Source organism: Strigops habroptila, chromosome 6 (genome assembly GCF_004027225.2).
Source record: "Strigops habroptila isolate Jane chromosome 6, bStrHab1.2.pri, whole genome shotgun sequence".
NCBI classification, from domain to species: Eukaryota; Metazoa; Chordata; class Aves; order Psittaciformes; family Psittacidae; genus Strigops; species Strigops habroptila.
The window spans coordinates 7249274-7271264 of record NC_044282.2 but is presented as its reverse complement, the minus strand read 5'-3'; the positions used below and the strand labels follow the sequence as shown (position 1 = coordinate 7271264).

Below are 21991 nucleotides of genomic sequence, written 5' to 3'. Positions count from 1 at the left end.
ACATCCAGTAATAACACAAAAAGGGGCTGTGATGCTTTTAAAGGCAGTGTACAGTAACACGAGACTGTGTCAGTAGGTAGTGTTACAACCCCAACACCCGCATGGGCCAGCATGCTCTCTTTCTCACAGCATCCAGAGATAAGGAATTTATTTCTCAAATTACACTACTGAATGAAGTGATTTTGGGCTAAATTCTCCAGTCCATTTCTTGGCAGTCTCCCAGCTCCATCAGAGGTGGTTTTGTTCAGGTACCAGAACCAAGAGGAGGTTTCTATCAGCTCTGAGAACACATCCAGACCCCACATTCCTGCTGATTTTTACATTGGTTTTTTTGGGGTTTTTTTCCAGTTTGTTCCCCTATCCTCATAATTCTTCTTTAAAGCCTTCTAAAAGGGTCTTTTTATTTCTTTATAAATCATTTGTTCAAAATTCTAACGCATGGGGTATGCTTTCTGAGTCATTTGTCCTCAAATTCTGTGTGTACAGAGCAAGCGTGGGACTCAGATATGTGCCTGTGCAGGAAGGACATACACGCCTGCAGAAACAGGCACAGGAGTCTCCAAACTGGTATTTCACACGCTGTTGTCCACATGAAATGGCCAAATTTCATCATAATCTGCATTTTTATTTATTCCAAGACCACTATCTTCTGAAATACTTGACTATTTTAAACTCTAACATGTGATAATATTTTGTCTCATTTAAACTGATGTAAACCCCAATAATTTCACTGAATGAAACAGTGATGCCAATGAGACAGTGGTGCCAAGTGATGCCAGGATAGGTCATCTGTCTCTGGCAAACCTCCTCAGCTGTAAGGGTGAGTAATGGTTTAATTCTGTCATGAGATGACGGTTCCTCTATTTGTTTCCCTTGCTTTGAAGAGCGGGGATGAATCTGGGGCTTTGTTCTGACAGCGAAGGCCTAATAGTGTAAAGTCATTTGCAAACAGCCCCTGACTTCCAGCCTACAAAACCTGAGCTATTCCCATCATAAACTTCTCCCCATCAGATTCTGCCAATCATGACAAATTGTGTGAAATCTGTGGTGAATTTGTGATGTGGAGAAAAGTCCACTAGGGACTAATTTGACACCATCAGATGCAATCTTCCTTGATTACCCTAAGGCAAGATTTAAACTAGTTTCCAGGGGTGAGAGGTTACTCCATTAACCCAGGGCACTTGCCCCAGCAGGCTGCCACCTAGACAGTCTGGAGCATCGTTAAGTGGATGTATTTCTCCTGTTTCCTCAGTCTTTTCTGGGGTTTTCATTTTAGGGTGGCATTTTAATTCTTAGTCTTCAGATAGACACCTCTTTTCATTGTCAGACCAATCTCTACCAAAGCCTTTTCCACAGCCTTTTTTTTGCAGGAGAAAGCAAAGATTTAGGCTCAGTTGTTCTAACAGGTCCAGCTAACAGGGAAGTAGGGAATGGGGGCTGAGGAGGGCAGGAACCCCAGATAATAGGGCAGGTGAAGGTCAGATAATACACGAAGGCAGACATGAGTGGGGATATGTGGAGCACAGAATCAGCTCAGGTCCTTTGGGGCAGTGCCAGCCACCCCAAACAGAAGCCACCTCTCCACTCACCTGCCCCATGAGTACATGGGCACCTGGGGAGGAGACAAGAGCTTTTGCACCTGGCCAGGCTTCAGCTGAGCATCTGCCCTTGTGTGGCCTTGTGCCTGAGGCACCACATCACCTGGATCAGCCGGAGCTATGGGGAGCCTCCAAGCAGGCTCCCCACAGGACCAGCCCAGGCCCAGCAAGGCTTCCTGCCTTGGGCTTCATCATCAACCAAAGCAGCTACTTTGCTTCTGGATCCCAGCAGGTGCTGGGAGTGGTACAGCTCTAGTGTCATGAAATTACCACTGAGTTACAAACCTTAAGCATAGTGTTTGATAATGTTTTTCTTTGACCATGGCATGGTTAGCCTGCTGTCCACATAAAGTGCACACCACTAAGAAACAACTGTGCAGATGTTAATGCTCACCAACAGCAGGTGAGATGGCAGAATCATGTATAATACCCATCTAATTCTCATTCAGGACCCAGTTCCACCAAAGTCAATGCCACAAGTAAGAATGGTATTTGCAAATGAGCTCAGATTGCATATGCCTTTTTATTTTTTTTTCTTTCTGTTTCTTCAGGATATTTTTCCTTCTTCCTTCAACTTCAAGAAAGCTAAGTTTAGTTTAGTTCCGTATCCTGGTATTTCTCCTTTTCACACAGGCACTGACTGCCAGGGAACATGTTGTTTATGTGAGATTTTGCAAAGGACAGAAAGAGAGCTCCTCAGTGTTTTCTGTGATGAGTCAGAAAAGCAAGGACAAAAAATGAGAACTTTCCTGTAAGCCTGGGCATGAAACAGGCTCTTGTTAGGGTGGTGTGTGGAAGTGGTTTAGCTGAACCAGGGACTTCTGGTGCATCAGAGGCAAAGCCACCCTGAAATTGCAAATACTGCAGTGTTTGTCTTTGGCAATAATTTGGAAAAGGCACTGCAGAGGCAGGAAAGAAGAACCCCCAGGAGGGCAGACGCAATATAATATGCCCCAGTGCAATATTCTTTATGGTTTTAATAGTGGCATAAATCCTGAATGGTGAGGTAGTTCTGCCTCTTTTAAAATGTTTTTTTATTTGAAAAGAAGAACTGTAAGTGAATTAAAATTAGGTAGTTTTAAGAAATTAAATAAAAATATTTATATAGGGGCTTGGATGGGTTTGTCTTCACCTCTAACTAAACTAGGTGAAGCCAAAATGTTGGGGACTGATGATTATTGCAAAATCATCCAGATAAAGACTGGTTATAAATTTAAAGTTAATTAGTTACCCCTAAATAGGTTTATATATATGTGGACATTCTTGTCCTGAGGCAGACAACTTGGAAGACTCTGCATGCTGGATCACCTGAGAGTATAAATCTGGGCCACGGTACTTCTGATAACAGCACTACACTTCTATTGTTAACTAGCATCTCATCGGGCTAATGCTACTTAATGTCCTTCAGGAACTGCCCGTCATCCCTTACTTTTGCCACATGCCTTCTGCCTTTTTCCCCCTCCAAGGCCCTGTGGGAGGCAAGCCCCATTGCCATGTAAGAGTGTTTGCGACACCCTCCTTCAGGAAGAAGAAGACAGGCTTGGAGACATCTGCTTTCAAGATCAACAATTGCTTTGGGAGAAAAAGAAAAGAAAAAAACCAAACAGGAAAAGCCATTTAAACTGAATTACTGGCACTGCTATTTTCACCTCTCCACAACCTAGCCATGACTTACAGAGCATCCTGAGTTAAGAGTTCATAATTCCAGCTGAACTTAATTGGAGTATTTACACAAGAATTATGTTGCAATAGCTAATAGGCTTGGTTGTGGGCAAGTCTGTTTTGCTGTGTCTGTACTGATTTTGGTCCAAAGAACATTCCCACTGCTGCAGTTCCAGCAATAGGTAGGAAAAAGTCTAACACTGTTGTGACTGATCACTGTTAATTCAAAAATAGTATTGTCTAATAGACAGGCTGTAGTGTTTGCAATCCATTCTGGTGGCTGCTGCTGGCTTGTCCAGACCAGATCCCATCATCAGTACTACAAGAAAAGTTCTGCTGGTGGGAAACTTGTAAGGAAAATGTTATTTTCATCAGGTCTTCTATGTCTCTGTTTTCTTCATGGACATGATAATAGTAATAATATTTCTCAAGGTTACTATGAAGACTAATAAGTAAATGTTTACAAAGCACTTTGAAGATGCAAAGTGTGAAATATACTACTTAGTTATAAAAGCATAATGAGACAAAGAAAGCAGTCAGCCATCTAACTTACTTAAATAAAATGTCCTTTTATAACGTTCTAGTGATGCTGGTTTTTGAATGTGACAGAGGGCAGTCAATCTCTGTGCAGAAACAATGACACCAGGAGATGCACTTCCTCTTCATGAACTTCAGAAAACCTGATCTGTCTCATTCAATAATGAAAAGAAAAATAAGGAAAGAGAGAAAGAAAGAGAGAGACAGAGAAGGAAAATATGTTCTTTGAGCCAATGTGAGATGTAGGGCAATGTTTCATATTAACCCCGGCTTCCTCTTCATCCAGCTGATTTCTTTGAAAAACACAGCCATAGTTCATCCACTGGTCCTATGGCCTGTGTTGTTCCTCAGGGAGGCTCAGTGTTATGGTTAGAAAGAGCTAAAGGAAAAATATTGCTGAGGAATTTAACTAGATTTTTCAATCCAGCAGCTTTAGTATTGAAGCTAAAGTTTCTCGTGGAAATCGTGGGGGGTTTTATTGATATTATCAGGAAAGTTTGGAGTATTTCCAGCCGGGACCAGACAGAAACTATTGGATTGCATTGGGTTGGGTTCATTTGAGTATGGTAGGGTGCCTTCTGAGGATATAGAGAGCTTGAAATCAAAACCCTGTCCCTCCTGGTTCCAAACAGGAATATCAAGGTGGCTCTCCCCTGCCATAACAAGTGATTTTTGATCCACTACTGCCTTTTTCCCAAATCAGCTTGGACTTTCCAGCAGGGAGACTGTCACAGAGGAAGGGAGATCCTCCACCCTGCAGTGAAAGGGATTCTCAGCTGAATTGAAGAGACCTGGTCATCCATCCCTACTCCCAGTCAGACAGGCAGGGAGAGCAACCTGAGCAACATCTTACCCTGGAGCTCAAAAGCTGGGAAGAGCATTGATGGTAAGCTGCAGATGATGGGCTGGAAAAGCCTGTGTCCACATGACAGACACTGTTAAGTAAGATGTCCCATTCCATTTCTTGCTGCAAGGTCCATAGCAAATATAATGGTGAAGGGACTTGAGCACGGTTTTCCTACACAGACATGCACCCTCATCACCCAAGGAGACATAGGCATAAGAGGGGAAGAGAGTAGTGCTTTTTAGGGGTTTCTTCAAAATGCCTCAGGCCTGTGCGAAACAAAACTAACAAGAATGATTTTTTAAATCAGAAATATCAATGCAGTAGGATTTAATTTCTCGTATTCTACCAGTTGCCTGACCTTTCCTCTATGCATTTTTTTTTTCTGTCTATACACAACAGTGCAGAAAGGAAGTTAAATCATCTAACTTCAGAAATCTATGTATTTTAGGACACAATTCAACTCAGCTCTTTTAGACATCTGTCAGAAGACAAAGAAATCAGAGTCTTTCCATTGACTACAAAAGGAGTCTAGATGACAAGTTCATATGTAAATACATGGTCATAGAATCAAAGAATCATAGAATAGTTAGGCTTGGAAAGGACCTTAAGATCATCTAGTTCCAACCGCCACATCCTTCCCATTTCCTCCATGAAAAAATATGTATCCCTTCGCAGTACAAGGCTGAGCACAAGCAGGGCTTTGCCTTCAGAATCACACCAGGTTGTGTTCATTTACGAGTGAAACCACATTGAAATTCATCTTCTAGCTCTGGACTCCCACTCATTATCTCTGCTGGGTGTTTAGATCTCAGAGAATTTGTGGAGTTTCTTGATTTTCCAGCTATCAGATAGTCTTTTTTATGAGGCAATGGGCATAATTTCTTCAGTGATTGTGGAGGAATCTCTAGAAGGGAACCTCATGAGCATTGCTTGCTCTCTCCTATAAGGGAAGAAATTGAATTCATGGTTTTCTGACAAAGGCTTGTTTTCTGCTGTTGTCAGAAAGCCAGGAGACATTTAGCAGCTGTAACAGTGGAAGTTAAATAAAAGCAGAAAATTTCCAGCCTGCTGCTACACTGGATATGTAGCAAAGTGAGGTTGAAGAGAGGTAGCTCTGCTCCAGGAGAGACTGCCACCCGCTATAATTTTTGAAGTGGCACAGCCCTCTCTGCCTCCCACCTCAATATAGGCTTAATTCTTAAAAACAGTCCAGTGGCCACTGCAAAGAGAGGATAGTTGTGCATTCAAACTACAAATCAATGCTAAAACTGGACTCACTTTTTAAAAACAGAATATGTTGACAGCCTTCATTCAAGATACTGATGTGTAATTGAAGATTCAGTTACATTTCTAATATGAACTTATCATGTAATAGACTTAGTATATCACCAGATACTGAAGTCATACTAAACACTGAGAAAACAATCTTCCATACAAGCAATACCTCCATTTCTGTGGGATGCGAAACTCTTTCACTGTCTTTTCTGCTTTTGTTTCCTAGGGCTCTCTTTTCTTCAAAGCTAAAACTGGGATTTGCTGGTTTCAAGGGCTATTTATTGCTGTGACAGTGACACATCAAGTAATGCCTCTTAAGTACTATTAGCACATATCTGATCTTAAAATGAACAAACACATTCAAACAAAAATGCTTTATTAATAGACAGGCAAAAAATAAATAAACAGGAAACAAACAGAACTTTTAAAAAGAAGGAACTGCAGTTGAAATACTTTAAAGATAAATAAACTTTTAGATTTGACTCCCTCTAGAGTATTTTTAAGGAAAAGCTTGATACAGGAGATTCCTCTTTTTTTGTTGCAGAAACTCCCTCACCGCAGTCCCACCAAAATGTACTTCTCTCCAAATGCAAGAATCCCTCTGTGCCCAGCAGCATCTTTTCAGCAGAGCACTCTGCCTAGTGTCAGTCAGAGCCAGGCCTCTGCAGGGCTCAGACCAGAGCATCACAATGCCTCACTTAGACCAGAAGACAAAGGAAGATATTTTTTAATAAGCAAAGAAAGAGCCATACTAGTGCATGCCTCCATTTTCCAGAAAGGGGACCAAATGTTGCCTGTCTTCATCAGCTAAAGGCAGTAGGAGGGCTTTCATTTGGCCCGTACTGATGAGTCAAGACAGTGGAACCACGCTGGTAGGGACCAGTTGTAGTACAGGACCTTCATTCACTTTGACCCTTGGGGATTCAAACAAACCCAACAGAGTGTTGCAACATCTGCAGATAACAAATACCTATTTTTTCCAAAAGGATGATCAGTTCCCTATTTCAAAATGAGCAAAGTGCCAATGTAGTTACCAAGGTCTTCGCAATCCTTCCAGTTAAACTCCCTCAGTCCCGTTGTGCACCACATAAGAAATACCAATGTTCAGCCATGCTCTGTATCCACTGATGCTGTCACTACTGTTCAGTCAGAGGGAGCCACAGAGCATTACAAGGGAGATATCAAACAAGGGAGAAGGAAAGGCAGCAACAAAAAAGCAACTTAAGTTTCAAGAGTCCGCTGGAAACAAGACACAGTCTTTGAAAGCATTTGTATCTATGTTTGTAATGAAAACCAAACAGAACAACAAATACATTCCATCAGTTTCATATGTAATAATGAAGATGGAATAAAGGACATGCACATTTTTTCTTCTCTCTTTGCCAGGCAGTAAGATAGAAAGATACCTGGAGGAAAAAAAAAAAAAAAGGCATAAATATACTGTAGCTGCCTAGGTCTGAAAATAGGGAAATTGGATTTCTTCCTACCTAGCTCCATCACTTCTCATGATGTAATGAATTATCAGTTATTAGTTTTCTAAAGACACAAAAGAAATGGGAAAAAACCAATCCTTAGTATCTTCTTAGACGCAGAAATGTGTAGATAAATTAAATCTGACTACAACACATGTACTGCACTGCTGTCCATCCAGGAATAAATTGGGATTACTATGCCATAGGCTCCAAAGGGTCAACATGACATATTGCATCATATCCCCCTACACACACAAAAAAAGAATTCACTAACAAACATCACTTCCAAAAGTTATCTTTTATTCCCCTTTCACATTATAGTTTCTTATGAAATATTTTAGTGGATGGCTTTGGTGCTTTGCCACATTTCTCTCAATCTATTTATAAATGTTTGGTTGGAAACAAAGTAAATATTACAGCACAAACACTTTATAAACCTTTGCTATTTTCATATAATACTTGCACTGGAATTGGTTTTGCTTAAAAAATAATAATAATCCTGGAGTACTGTGCAGAATGACACCAGATCTCCCATGCTTGTTAAAGGGCAAAAATGGAAAAATCAAAAAGCATCAACCAAATTATTTATATCTCATCTGAGAATACAGAAATTATGTCTTTTATGAGGACACAAAAAAAAAGGCCTGCCAGGTAGACTCCATCCTGCATAGCATGTACCTGGTAGCAGCCTTCAGGGCAATCACTGCTGTTTGATTATAGCTCGAATTGAGTGACATGCCACCAGAAAGGAAGCAGAGAAGATGAGTGTGTGATATCCCCCCTCCCCAAAAATGGATTAAACAAATGTTTCACACCTTAAAGCTCTTGGTGCATTTGGAAAAGCACAACTGGTTTCTCAGAGGCAGAAAAGCACTGGCTAACATGCATGCTGCTGCAGCTGCACCCTTCCCACCTCACACACCCAGCGACTTGCTGCTTGTTTATTTAAATGACACTGTTGTTTGAAACGATAGAGGCTTCTTATCCTCTTGAGTCATGCATTCTCTGTCTGGGATCCTCTGTTTAGGCACTTTTAGCACCTCATTAATTACTAACTGCAACAAAGTCATGCTGTTTTGCAACTCTATTGCCTTTGTTAAGAAATCTCAATCCTGTGTTAGAATGTGAAAGGGGACTGTTATCTACCATATGCCCTGCTTGACTCCATATTGCAAAATTAGCTTTCTAGTTCCTAAAATACATATACATGTGCTCTTTACATCCATACCCCATGGTTAAACAGCCTGGCTTCCGCTAAATATCCTGCCAGTAACGATTGTAGAAGCTACTGGGGCAGATAAAAACCACTCAACTCCACACGTTATAAATAAAGGTTTTATCCAGGAAGATACAATTTCTTAACAATGATCATTAAGTCTTGCTACAAAATGCTCTTCAGGATGACTTTTTATGAGTCTGTGGGAACTAAAACCCGCTCAAACAGTTAACTATTAAAGGTAAGTATCTAACAAATTAAGCAGTTGGAGATTTTATTTCACTTTTAGATGAGAGGTTGGTGGGACAGTATCATGTAAGGAACTGTGAAACTCTTCCCTGCAATGTCCTGGGTGTTATTACTGTATGTACTCTGAAGGCACATTAAGGCAGTTTGGTGTGAGAAGTTTGATCCAAACAGGATCTTTGATGGCTGTGCAGAAAGCTGTGATCATCTTCAGCAGCAGCTTAGCCTGGAAGCACCTGATTAAATTCACAATTGTCTGGGGTGAATGCTCCTTGGAGTTCAGCCTCCGCAGAGACCCAGAGCCAGCCCAGGCAGAACTCCTGGGTGAGCAGCTTGTGGGCCAAAGCTCAACACAGCAGAGCTAAATTCACCGAGGAGCTAGACACAGCCACCAGCAGGACCAAGTCCCTCTCAGCAAGAAGAGTGCAATAGCTTCTTTATAAAACACAGGCAGAAAAAAAGAAATGGTAATGATAATGCCTGTGCTTAGTGGTTATGATATATTGAGCCAGGACATACCAGTTTCTGCTCATAAATTTCTGTTTAATGTGAAATGTGCAAGCAATCTTAAAAACAAAAACAACAACAAAACAAAAACAAACAAACAAACACCAAAAAAACCAAAAAAAAAAAAAAAAAAAAAAAAAAAAAAAAAAAAAAAACCAAACAAAAACCAGACAGAAATTAAGACTTCCCTTCATGTGCATTAAGATCAGTTTCTTTTTATGGTCTGACACCAAGAATCCAGTATCCTTTGCTATGTGGTGGTATAGATGCAGCAAGCAGCCTGTGGAGTGACCCCAGCTGAAGAATCCCATAACTGGGAGCAAAAAAAGAGAGAAAGTGGCTCTATTCATTGAAAGAAAGAATCTGAATTTCTCCACTGATGGAGAAGACTGGCTGAACCAGACACAGATGGTGGGCAAAAGCCAGATGTGCTGTTTCCTTATTGCCAGTTCCTGTTAGCTCTGAGTTCAGAAAGAATGTTGGTTCTGATAGCAGTTTGGAGGGCTGCACCTATTCCCACAGTTTCAGGACTTTAGACATCTAACTGTTGAGTGTTGGATGTCACTTGCAAAGTTCACATGCCTACAAGGTAAGTTTTGCTACTCTTAAGTTGAAGATGCCTCCGTATTTCATTAGATCTTGGCTTTCAAGTTGAAGCTATCTGATGCCTGGTTTCTAACTTGTTCAATGTAATAGATGTTGATATTGTCTTAGCAGAAGCTCCACATAGCTAAATCATTGTCATTCCACTACCAGCCATCTGCCTCATATGAAAAAGAACCAAGTCCAGAACTAAAACATGGTGTGGTTCTTTCCAGTCATCAGAAATGTGATGGAAAGTACACAAAACCAGTAAAGCTCTGGCTAGGGGAAGCATGTCTCTTCAGACAAGTGCAAGTACTTATTTCAGCATTATCTGCCTAATACAATCATACGTTACTAAAGTATCTCATAGAATAATTATGACAAATTTACCAATGTTTAGTGAAGGACCATCTCCTGTAATATTTCAAATAGCATAATAAGTGTCTTCATCTGTTAAAATTCTAACTAAGTGCCACAAAGTAAGGCCAGTGGAGCAACTTTTCCTCCTGTGCCAACCCTGATATGCTTGTTTAGGAGGAGTAGTGCTGCTGTTTCACTGTATTTATTACCATGGGACCCAAGACACATTGTGTGTGTCTCAGTCAGGTTCCTGTTGCCCTTCTCTGCTAGCACAGGGCAGGCTACCCCATGCTTGTACACCCTGTGTCTCATGTTGTGATGGTGACCGTGGATGCCCAGTCCCTCTTCTACAGCTACTACCTCTTATGCCTTCAGGTCACCAGAGCTCAACTGCTTTAGGATTTCCTAGCAATGGGATGGGATTGTTGAGGACAGCTGGAACTGAACATGGACTCCATCCACAATGTACACCACCATCCTTCTTCATGCCCTCCTGTTCCTCTGTATGCACAGTATGCCCATCACTCGTGCTGGGATGTGAGCACACACATTAAAAAACAGGCTGCTTCTTTACTCCCTGCCTTTCCAAGGGACCCTTCCTCTGTAATTTTACTTTCAGTAGTAAGATTACTTCACTGGCCCCTTCCAGACTCTCCCGGCCCTTAGTGTTTTACATGTCAAGCTTTTCATTCCTGCTTCCTCATGGTGAACCAGACCAGGGAACTGAACCTGCTGGACAGAAAATTTTTCTTTTTTTTTATTTTTCAGGATTTAATTTTTAAGCCTGATATTTCCCTAATGCAGTGTATGACTGCTAGCGCTTGGATCAGCACAGAGCAGGAAGTGGGAATGAGCAAGTTGCTGGAGCAAGTGTGGGATCTACTCAGGCTAACACTACCACCGAAGAAATTAATTGGGAACACTGCCAAAGTGAGAAAACAGCTCCTAACTTAGTGTTGTGAATTGCCCTCCCAAATACTCAAATCACAGAGAAGTCAATGCCTAGACAAATGGATGTGACAGTATCCTGTGAAACCTTTGTTGTTGGTTACTCACATCTTCCAGTTTTACCCAGTTACAGTTCCACCTTATGGGCTGCCATCATAGGAGATGTATGCTTAGGCAAACTGATGTGTGAATTTAAACCAGTGCGGTTATTCTGGTATTGCCTCCTGGGTGGTAAAAGTTAGTTTAGACCAAAAGCATTTTTTGTCCGACTTAGCATACATTACAAAAACATTTATTTTAATCACTTCTGTTCTATGTTAAGTATTTACACCCAAAATACACAGATACTTCCATGGCAATGCTAGGATTTTTTCCAGTACAGTTACTCTAGGCACAGATTCTGCAAACACAGAGCAAAAAAAAAAAAAGCTGGTTTGCATCCCAAAGGTTTTACAATGTGAATGCAAGTCCAAGAGACGACCAACTGATAGATGAATACAGGGAAACAATGACTTAGCATGGTTTGATCATCCTTGTAGTAACTGCTAAAACTTCCTCTGTGCCAAAAAAGTTCTCCTTTTGAGTCCTTCCTGTTGGACTGTCTTAACTGAACTGCATCTGGAAGGTTTGTGCTGCAGAATTTGCCCATGTGTTTTTCCCACAAATATGCTTTATTTTTCCTACGTACAATAAAACAACAATTCAGCTTTCTTCCATTGTGATCTAGAAGAACAGATCCAAGTCTCTCTCAGACTGATGAGGGGTCAAGCTGACAGCAGCAGGCTTTGGACCCGGCCCAGGCTGAAGAATAGTCCAGACCAACATGCTAATTCAGGGCCTGATCCTGCAGACTTTGATTACACTGGGATTTTATTACAATGACGGAATTGCACAAATCGGAGATGGGAAAAACCAATTAGGTCATCTAGTCTATTTGTTGCCAGTATAGGATTGTTCTCTGCTGCACATTTTGTTAATGTTCTGCCATTACGTCTTTTAAATATATGAAGCATAAAGACATTATTAAACATATTGGGACTGGATCTTTAGGAATGAGTTTATTTTTTAAACAGTACACATGCTCTCATAGATTCAACTTACTGTGAGTAAAGCATTTCTCATCACTCACTTCTTTTGGTTTATTTAGACCAAAAATTATTTAATTTATGCAATTATAGTGTTCTGTTTGTGATATTAACAGCTTTTGAGAATGCTCATGATGTTATTATATGATATCAACCTCCTAAATTGAAAATGGCTAAAGAACAAATGGGTTTTGTTATGAAACACAGAGAAATGCAGCAACTGTCAGATTGGGCAATAGAGAAAAGAATAGTAATACAGACACATGCACTTACTTACAGATATATATATCTCTGTGTGTTTTGAGTAATTTCTTACATATTTGTGCCTCTGTGCATGCCTTGCCCACTCTGTGCTTGCCTCTTAGTTTGTACAGGGAAAGAAAAATCTGGGGCAAAGACTGTCATGATCTGGGTTCCTGTGCAGTGCCAAGAATATTGCTGGTGTTTAACAAATAGTGGATGTGTCACATTGTGCAACTTTTGCTCGGGATGCCTGCTCCAGTCCTATAACCCTTCTCCCTTCAGCGGAGATGACTGACCCAGGTCTGTGGGGATGCTACTGCAGATACCTCCACGGTGGCAAAGTCTGACATATGCCATCTACACCCTGAGCAGACCCTGAAAAATAAGGATATCGTATTGGATATAGTATGCTTCATTTTCAAGTTATGTATCAAAAGTAACCCAAGGCCTTTATTTCTTTACTGTGTTTCCAAAGTCGAACAGACAAATTAGTGACCCTTTTGTTCACTTATACAAACTATTTCCAGTCTAGAGAAGAATGACAAAGGGTTAGCATTCAGCTGTCCTGTCCATATGGCTAGCTTTTATGACCAGAATGTCATTGTAGGCAAGCACAATATCAACTATTAATTTAATATTGTCTTTTTTTTTACTATAATCTGAGCATCTTGAGGCCATCTTCTTTTCCCCCCAATTTATTAGCTGTTTGGAAAACTGGAATTAACATTTTCTAGCTATGGAAAGTTGCACAGAGAAACCTCTGGGCAGGAACTGCAATAGTGAAACCACCACACACTATTCCTCTTGGACTAAAAGATCATTTTTTTATTTTTTTAAAAAAGCCAACAACAACACAATACCTAGCTGATTTTACAGTCTCCTGCTGCTGGTTTTAATGCAGTTCAGCAAAACAGAGGGCTCAGACATCTTTGACTTTCTGGCAACAACACAGACCATCAGCTATTCTCCACCTCCTCAGCCTCTTGAATAAACCCCAAAACAGAGAGGTGCACAAAACCGCCCTGGGAGCTGTTTCTGATTCATCTGTTTTCAGCTACAGCGAAACACTACATCCAGTTCCCTCCGCTGCGTGCACTGCTGCTGGCTCCTGGCATCCCAGGGCCTGGCGAGAGGAGGCTTCTTCACAAGCCTGGTGATCCCAATGATGCCGGCAACCCTCCGGCCACAGGCCCCAGCACAGCTGCACGGCCCGGTGCAGCCAGCCCAGGCCGCTGGCTCTGCCTCCCGAGGGCTGATGTCAGCCTGAACTTTGCCACTGATATCTCATCAGGATGAGCGACATAAACAGAGAATTGCGCGCCAGAGTTTTGCTCTGGAACAAGCTCCTTCCACACATTTCGGCAATATAAATCTTCTCTTTTTATTGCAGAATGGCAGTAACTGTTTATGTGTTTGGTTTGTTGTTGGGTGGTTTTCCCCCCCTAACGGAGCTAGTTTGGGGGAGTAACCTGGCTCTCCTGTGTCCTCTCGCCCTGCCTCTTTTCAGATCCCATTTCAAGTCAAGGCACAGCTTTTGTTTTCTCCCTGGTCCATGTCTCTGCCCCTCTTTCACAGCAAGTAAGCGACCTCTCCCCCCCGCCACTGGTCACTCATGCATTGGCCCTCAGTTGCCACAAACTCCATGAGTCTGTTTTGCCAGGGATCTTGAGTGAACCCCCGTGGTGCTCAGGACTGTCTCCCAACACATCTGCCGCGTGTACCCTGCCATAGCAGGGACACACGGAAGAGAAGAAGCTGGAGAGGCAGGGAATGGAGTTTCTCAGCCATGCTTTGTCAGGGCAAGGAGAGGGAGTGAATTCCCCGTTTGTTTAATGTTTTCCTTATGTTTCTCGCGCAACGTTTATTTTTTGACATGCTTTCTCTGCCCACTGGTGCTAATGCTGCTCGAGCAAGCCGGCTGGCTGGCTGGCTGGCTGCAGGTTGGCTCACATGTGTGTCCCGTCCGTTCTCCGCAGCCTTGTTTGTTTACGCCACTCGCCTGGCTTGCTCAGAAATCTCCGAGGCAAAACACTGAGGCAATTGCGCTTTCTTCATGTCAGCGTAGCCCCTCGGCTTGTCTGCAGAATGACTTTTATTTTATGCCTCTCTGGCAATCCCACCCCATCCGGCTCAAGTATCCTGGATTAGAAAGACTTTCACCAGAGTCCTTTTCAAAGGGAGCCTCCCACAGACCTTTAAATCCCCCACATTTTATGGTAGAGATATTTAACAGCTCTGAGAGGGGCAGCGGGGGAAAAGACTGAGGAAAACACTTACAAATAGAGTGGCTGCTCCTCGCACCACTGAGGTTCCTGATGCAATCAGCACCGTTTTATCCAGCTTGCTCTCACATCCCAGTGATAGGCACCGAGATAGGAAGTGAAGCAAGTAAGGGTCCAGTGAAGTCACCGGTTTCCCCCTGATCAGCCTCACCTCCCCTTTTCTAGCCCGCTCCTTCCCCCCAGGAAAGAAACTCTTGCCGGAGAAAGGAAAGGCGATACCCTTCTGTCAAACAGGCGGCCGTGGCTCGCCTAGGTGCGCCTGAACTGCGCCTTTGCTGCCGGGGCTGTGGTGAGGGTCCCGCTGCCGGCGGGGAGGAGGCCGCGGGCACCCGGGGCGATGCGGCTCGGCTCAGCTCCGCCCAGCCCCTCGCCTCCCCTGCTGCCAGCCGGCCGTGGGGACAGCCCCGGCCCCGGCAGGACGCGAGGCTTTGCTCTGCTCCATCCCGCTGGAGAAGCCACCCCGGAAAATCCCTGCCCCGGGGGGGAAAAGGCAATAACGGAGAAAATCCCGAGTAGAGGGAGAAACTGGACACCCATCGCCCCCCTCATATTCATCTCCCTATCTCCATTTTTGAGCAAAGATGTGAGGGGCAGAGTCAGGCTAAAGGGTGCGCGTATGTGTGCTGCGCTGTGTCCCCTCTCCGAGCACACCGACCCGTCCGTCCGGCAAGTGGGGGGGCTCCTCCCTACGGAGGGGCCGAGGCGAGGAGGGCAGCGCAGCGGAGGGGAGGCGAGCGGAGACCTCCGGGCGGGGGCTGCCGGGGAGGCTGCGAACACTCGCCGCCCGCCCCGGCCCCGGCCTCGGTCCCACTCCCGCCCCGCCCGCCGCGGGGGCAGCGCAGCCGCGGGCCCCGCCGCTGGAGGATGCTCGGGCGCCGATGCCCCGCGGGCTCTCGTCCGGGCGCGGGGAGCCTCCCCCGCCCCGTGCCGGGGCGCTGGGGCTCGCCCCCTCCCGCCCCGCCCCGCCCCGGGGCCTCTACCCTGGGGCCGCGCTCCGAAGCAGCTCCCGCATGAAGCTCGGGGGCTCCGGGTCGGCGGGCGGGAGAGCCGGGGGGGGGCCTGGCCCACCTGCGCCCGGCGGCTGGCGGTGCCCGCGGCGCAGAGCGCGGCTGCTCCGGAGCGGCGGCGGCGGCGGGGCTGGGTCCTCCTCCTGCCCCCCCGCCGCTCCCGCCCTCGCACACTCCTCTCCCACCGCCATCCATCCTGTCGGCACCTCGCCCGCCCGGCGCACACACGGGCGCGCACAGCCGCACGCACCCCGGCACCCCCACAACATGCTGCCGGCCGCCCGCCCGGCATGGACCCCGGCGGCGGCTGCTCGGCTCCTCTCCGCTGCTGACTGCCCTCTGAGGTTTGCGGCAGGTAGCGGGGCAGGCGGTTGGAAAGTGCAATAGGAAAAGCGGAGGGGAAGGGAAAGGAAAGGAAAAAAAAAAAAAAAGGAAGAAAAAAAAAGGGAAAAAAAAAAAAAAAGGCAAAAGCCATCAAGCCGGCCAAGCCCAGCTTTGGATCTCAGTGCAGGTATTTCTGCTGCTGTGTTCATCCCTTGCCGCCCACCACTCCGGTTTGTTTTGGTTTTTTTTTTTAAGGAAAGAGAAAAAGAACGAAAAGGAGAAGTCGAACTCTCAAAGGGTTACTATGCAATTGCGACTGATTTCTTGGTTTTTTATCACTTTGAACTTTATGGAATACATTGGCAGCCAGAACGCCTCCAGGGTACGGCGACAGGGAAGAAGTAAGTGCGAAGAGATTTATACTTTGATAACTTCTGCTTCCTCTCGTTGTGCCGGTCACCTGCCCGGGGGCTTCCTCGGCCCCAGTGGCTCTGCGAGGGCGCCAGGCAGCAAGTCCCGCGCCCGCGGAGCTGCAGGCAGTTTCATTGAATTGGAGGGATGGAGGCGATTTTTGGTCTCTTTCTGCTCTTCTCTCTCACCTCACCGGGATGAGCAGAGCTGGCTCCGGGAAGACCTGCGTCTGCTCCTTTATATTGTAATGCTTGGTAACGGGGAACGGCCTGTCTTAGCGCCTTCCACTCCCTAAAGGGAAAGCGCGATGACACGACAGGTAACTTTTTGCCGTGATGCCCGAAGCGCCTTTCCGCTCCCCGGTGAAGAAGCGCGCACCCCGAGCACCAGCAGTGCAGATCACTGCCGTAGGTTAAGCCCGGCGGTGTGGAGTACGGGGCTGGGGTGTCGGGAAGCTGCCCGGCCCGCTGGCTTCCAGCCTCCGCTCGCCACCAGCCACCTCGGTGGCACCGTCCGGCTCATCCATAGGCACTGCCCTGGGGCTGTGGCTCCTGATTTTATGTGTTTATTTCCTTTATTTATTTATGGTTTTTAATCCCACGGGATGAGGGGGTCTCGTCCCTCCTGACCCAACCAGCCCCTGATAATGCCGCCTGGGTCCGGAGTGGTGGCAGGAGAGAGCCGGAGGGCCGGGGAGCGAGGGGCAGTGCCCCGGGTGCTGGCAGCACCTCTTCGGCCGCTGTCCTCCGGAGGAGGCGATGTGGGAGGCCAGGGGCGAGGGACCCCCCGGCACCGGGGCACGAAGAGAAGCGAGGCACCCCCGGGCAGGCGCTGTCCAGGTCGCGGGCGCTGCGGCGGGATGGCTCTAGCCCCTGTGTGGGGCTTCGGCGTGGAGGAAGCACCGGGGATCCGGGTCCGCAGTGACCCCCCGACAGGTCCAGGGCGCTGCCAGGAGCCGGCGGGACGGGGCAACGGGGTGGGGCGGCACCGGAACGTGCCCCTGGTCCGGCCTCGCCACCCCGCCTGCATCCGACCCGCCGCCGTTTCTGGGGAGGGAGGCATTTTGTGCGCACCTACCGCGGAGAGGCTGCTCATGCCTGTCCCCTTTCCCTGACAGCTGCAGATACCGTGGAAATGTCGTAAAACACGGCAGCCTGCATTTAATCAGCAAGAAGTAACTGAATTACTTCCTCAGGGAGGGAATGGGAGGGGGTTTACTATTATTTTAATTATATTTTTTTCTCAGTCCTCGCTCCCTTCCCCTGCTTGGCATGGCCAGCCCTTGAAAGCCTCCTTTGTATGGTTTGCCTCCTGCACACAAAGTTTGATTCACCTAAAGTGCCCCTAAAGCGGAGCCGAGGACGAGAGAGAGCGGGGACTCCAGCCCTCAGATCCCCACGGCAGCGCAGCGAGAGAGCACTAAGGGCTAAGTAAAACATGTCAGGGCATCCGATTTATTATCCTTGGCAAGGGAGGGCTCCGCAGCCTCCATCACTTCCCACCCACTCCTTTAACCCCTGGCAGCCGCGGGGCCACAAGCTGCTGCTCCCCACCACCACCACAACGAGGACACCCCGATGGCGCGGTAGAGGGGTTCAGCCCTGGGTCGGAGGTAGGGGGGAGCAGCACCCCCGTGGGGCGAGGCTCGGGGAGCGAGCTCCCCTCCGCCCGTGTCTGCCCCGGCACCTGGTGCGCGCCGGGCCAGAGCCAGCGCCAGCGCCGGGCCGGCGGCGACCTCTGCTGTCCTGAGCCGCGGCGGGCAGCCCGCGCCGGCAGGTGCTCCGCTCCGCTCGGCTCGGCTTCTCACGGCCGCTGCCCCATCCTGGGGCAGCTGTTTTGGCCGGGGAAGGCGGCAGGTCTCCCTCCTGGCCGCGGCCGGTGTTGGTCCCCGGCGCCGGGTAGCACCCGGTTCCCAGCAACGGGAACCGTGCGTACGTGTGGTGTGTTTCTCACGCCGACCGGCCTTGGTCCCGCTTAAGCACCCTGTTCAGCGGCATGATTTTAGGGAAACAGAGGTGGAAGTGTTGGCTGCAAATAGTTAGGTAGTTGGTACAGTGCGGAGAAGGTACCGAACACTGGCTCAAAGTTTTCTGGTTAAACTACAAGAGTGAAGTTAAATTCACAGCAAGAACAAGTGGCTCAAAAATCACAGCTAGAAAGAGTCAGAATGGAAATCTGACCTTTTAATTTGGCAGCGTAGGCAAATAAATGTCAGAACCTCACCTGGACATGGTGTACATCAACCACTGGCCGAGGTCTTCCAGTTGGGCTGGTTGTAAAACATGCTTTGGTATAGCTAGGGGTTATTTGGCATGAATTAGAATGTGAGTCTTTATGTTTCTATGAAAGAGGGTATGGTCACCACTTGCACTGATCATTTTGGCTTTAAAAATCTGTGAATCGCTACTGGTGAACACTGAACTTGAAAAAAAATGATAGTATGAGGGTAAAGAAGACACCTGTCAAATTCATCTGCTACATGGAACACTTTCTCTGGATGTCTGTTTCTTTTGCCCAGATGCTCTCCTTTAAGCATAAGTCCTAAACCCATTGCTAGGGAAGTGTTTTCAAATACCCATTTAATCTACGTATTTTTAAATACAGTACAAACCACTTGCCCTCAAGCAGTCAGCGAGCCCACGTTGTTTCATTCTCTTTAATATTCAAGTCCCCCATTGTATATATTATATTTTAGACTCTCACTTTTTAAGGAAAAGGAATAGTGAAGCCTGAACTGACTAGTTCAGTACATGCTGGGCCAGACTCTCAGCCGGTAGAAATTGAAGTTTGTTTGTTATTTTACCCTATCAGAAAGACCCAGTCCTGAAGCATCATTTATTTTTTACCTACTGCCAAAGTAATCTTTACTAGAAGAAAACTCTAGTCTTCCACCCTTTCACTCCCCAAACTCCTACTGAAGTTTAAGCATCCTAAATTTCTGTCTCATAATCAGTAGTAAATGCGTAGCTGGCTGTGCAGAGGCAAAACTCTTCTGAAATCAACAACGGAGTGTAGGTGGAGAATCAAGTCCAGAATTAGTCATAGCACACGATCAATAAAAGTTCAAAAGCAAACATATCATTAGCAAAGATTTGTGGGTTTATTCTGATAAGAGCAATTAAGATTAACAAATTAAGTTGCTTGTTCGGGTCCTACAAGAGAGATTAATATGCAGCTGAGTGTAGACTATCACAGTAATAAATAAGAAATTCTATGTATCTGCCAGTGATTCCAGTTTGCTGAGAAAAAAAGTAGCATTAAGTCAATAGTTCTAAAACATTTTGGAGGACACCACTAACTTCAGAACTCAACACTGACAGTTATGCACCTTTCTCGTTGTGACCTTTTAACTGATGGAAATGAAGTATGATTCATTTGACTCATACTTCATACTTCAACGAACTATGATGACCGGCAGAGCATTTGCCACAAGCCAGTGGACTACCAGTGAGCCACGGACTAAATTTGGAAATCGCTAGAATAAGCAAAGTGACAGAGAATTCTGCATTTGTACCATAGCTCCTACATTTCGGACTAAAACTATCAGTATGGTTTAATGGAACTGCAGTTTGGATGTAGAGCTACCATGATGTATGTTATCGGTAGCACATCAGTATCTGATGTTGGCAATTGCCTCCTGCCTTTCACTGTAATGGCACATTCGTGATACCCAGTGTTCATTCTTTTGGTCGCTCCTCTGTCGGTTCCTCTGTTGGTGTGGGACTGCAAGTCTTCCAGCATCTGCTTCTGGCCACAGTCACGAGTGGAGGGCTCCACTCTGCAAACACTCTGCCTCTCTGGCTCAGCTTGCATGCAACTACTCACGAATTCAAGATTAAGCAGATGTGCAACAGCCCGTTTGAAAACATAGCTATATAAAATAAAACAAAACAGGAGAGAACTGACAAAACACAAACTGGTAAAATTATATCTCTTTTTTCTATACGTTCGTGGAGGGTGTCATTCACCTGGAACTAAAACGTCAGCAAGGAAAGAGAAATTACCTTATTAGTTAAGATAACACTGCATTTTGGAAGCAATTTTTAATAGTTTACCATCAATATATACTTATCACTGATATCTACATGTATGCTTTAGGTTGGCATGGCACAGATGGTAATGCTACATATTCTGTATATAATATAATATCTGAGTGCAATAATTTAAAGCAGAAGTTATCCAAGCAAGCAGCCATCAAGTAAGCTGAGTCTGTCCTTGGGTGGGATTGAATTATTCAGTGGTAGTTCTCTTTCAAATTATTTGTATGTCTCTAATTTATTTTTTTTTTTTCTGTGATGTTTTCATATTAGTACCATTAGGGTAAATTCTTTGCTGGTGACAAGTGCATCTTTTTTGCAGCAAAACTATATTTCGCATTTTTGGATGAGATCCTGTTTGTTTCGAAATAGACTGTAAAATTCCTATTGCAGTCATTAGAAACAAAAGCAGTCGGAGAACTGTTTTACTGTATTTTCATAAACTGCAAACATATTTCATTATAGCGATATATTAAATAACTAAATATTAGAAAATCACTACCCATTGCTGAAAGTGTTAGAAGTATTATAGGCATAGTCTGCTTGTGTTGCTTTTTTTATAACTCAGAGTGTATGTGGATCTGTGCTTGAAGTATACCAGCTGCATGGAATGATACGTGTTATTATCCCAAAAACTAAAGGTCATTACATACCAGTTCCCATTTCCTACCTGATATGTGAAAGGGTGATAATTTCAAATTTTGTTTCTTTCAGCTGCTGAAGACATTTCTTATACTATATAAAATTCATGTTAAACAGTAAACACAGATATTACCACAACTTCTCAAAGACATGGACGTAAGAGGGTATATCAGCAAATATATAAAAAGTCCTGTTTCTCCCTACAGGCAGAATAAAATATTGCTGTTAGTAATGAGATGGTTTTAGAGCTTGAACCTGACTCCTTTGCCTTCCGTGGAGAAAGTCCCATGGACTTCGCTGGCGTTGGAGAGGGCTCTTTTTATGCAGATCCTCAGGAAACATTTTGAGTTTGGAAGAATTCCTATGCTAGAGTACTTGGATGATCCAAATATGTACAACCCCTACGCAGGGAAAAATAATGTTCTGTACCTTTCAAAACTTGCTTGGGAGGCAATCTCTTTCTTAAGCATATGTAAAGAACAGCTATTTTAGTGCTTTTACCTATTGAGCCAACTGAAGTCAATAAAGTTAACTCCCAGAATAATTTCTTCTTTTAAGCTTTGTTCTTAGTATATCAAGCCTTTGCAGATCCCTGGTCTGCTGCTGCTTCTTGCTATAAATTTTTCACTGGAGATAATGGAAGTTATGCCTAATGAAATCTTAGCTAGGACATAAAAATCAGAGTTATAATCTCTTGCTTAGCGTGC

General features: G+C 45.2%; 1 protein-coding gene across 1 annotated transcript in view; it reads left to right on the top strand.

The window, feature by feature from the left end:
• The first annotated feature begins 15991 nt into the window (after positions 1–15991).
• The window catches only part of RSPO3 (R-spondin 3), a 61237-nt gene continuing 55237 nt past the window's right edge, over positions 15992–21991 (top strand). The window contains exon 1 of the mRNA XM_030489546.2: positions 15992–16595. Coding sequence (XP_030345406.1) covers positions 16499–16595 — 97 coding nt within the window. The 5' untranslated portion in view covers positions 15992–16498. The remainder of the gene's footprint in view (positions 16596–21991) is intronic.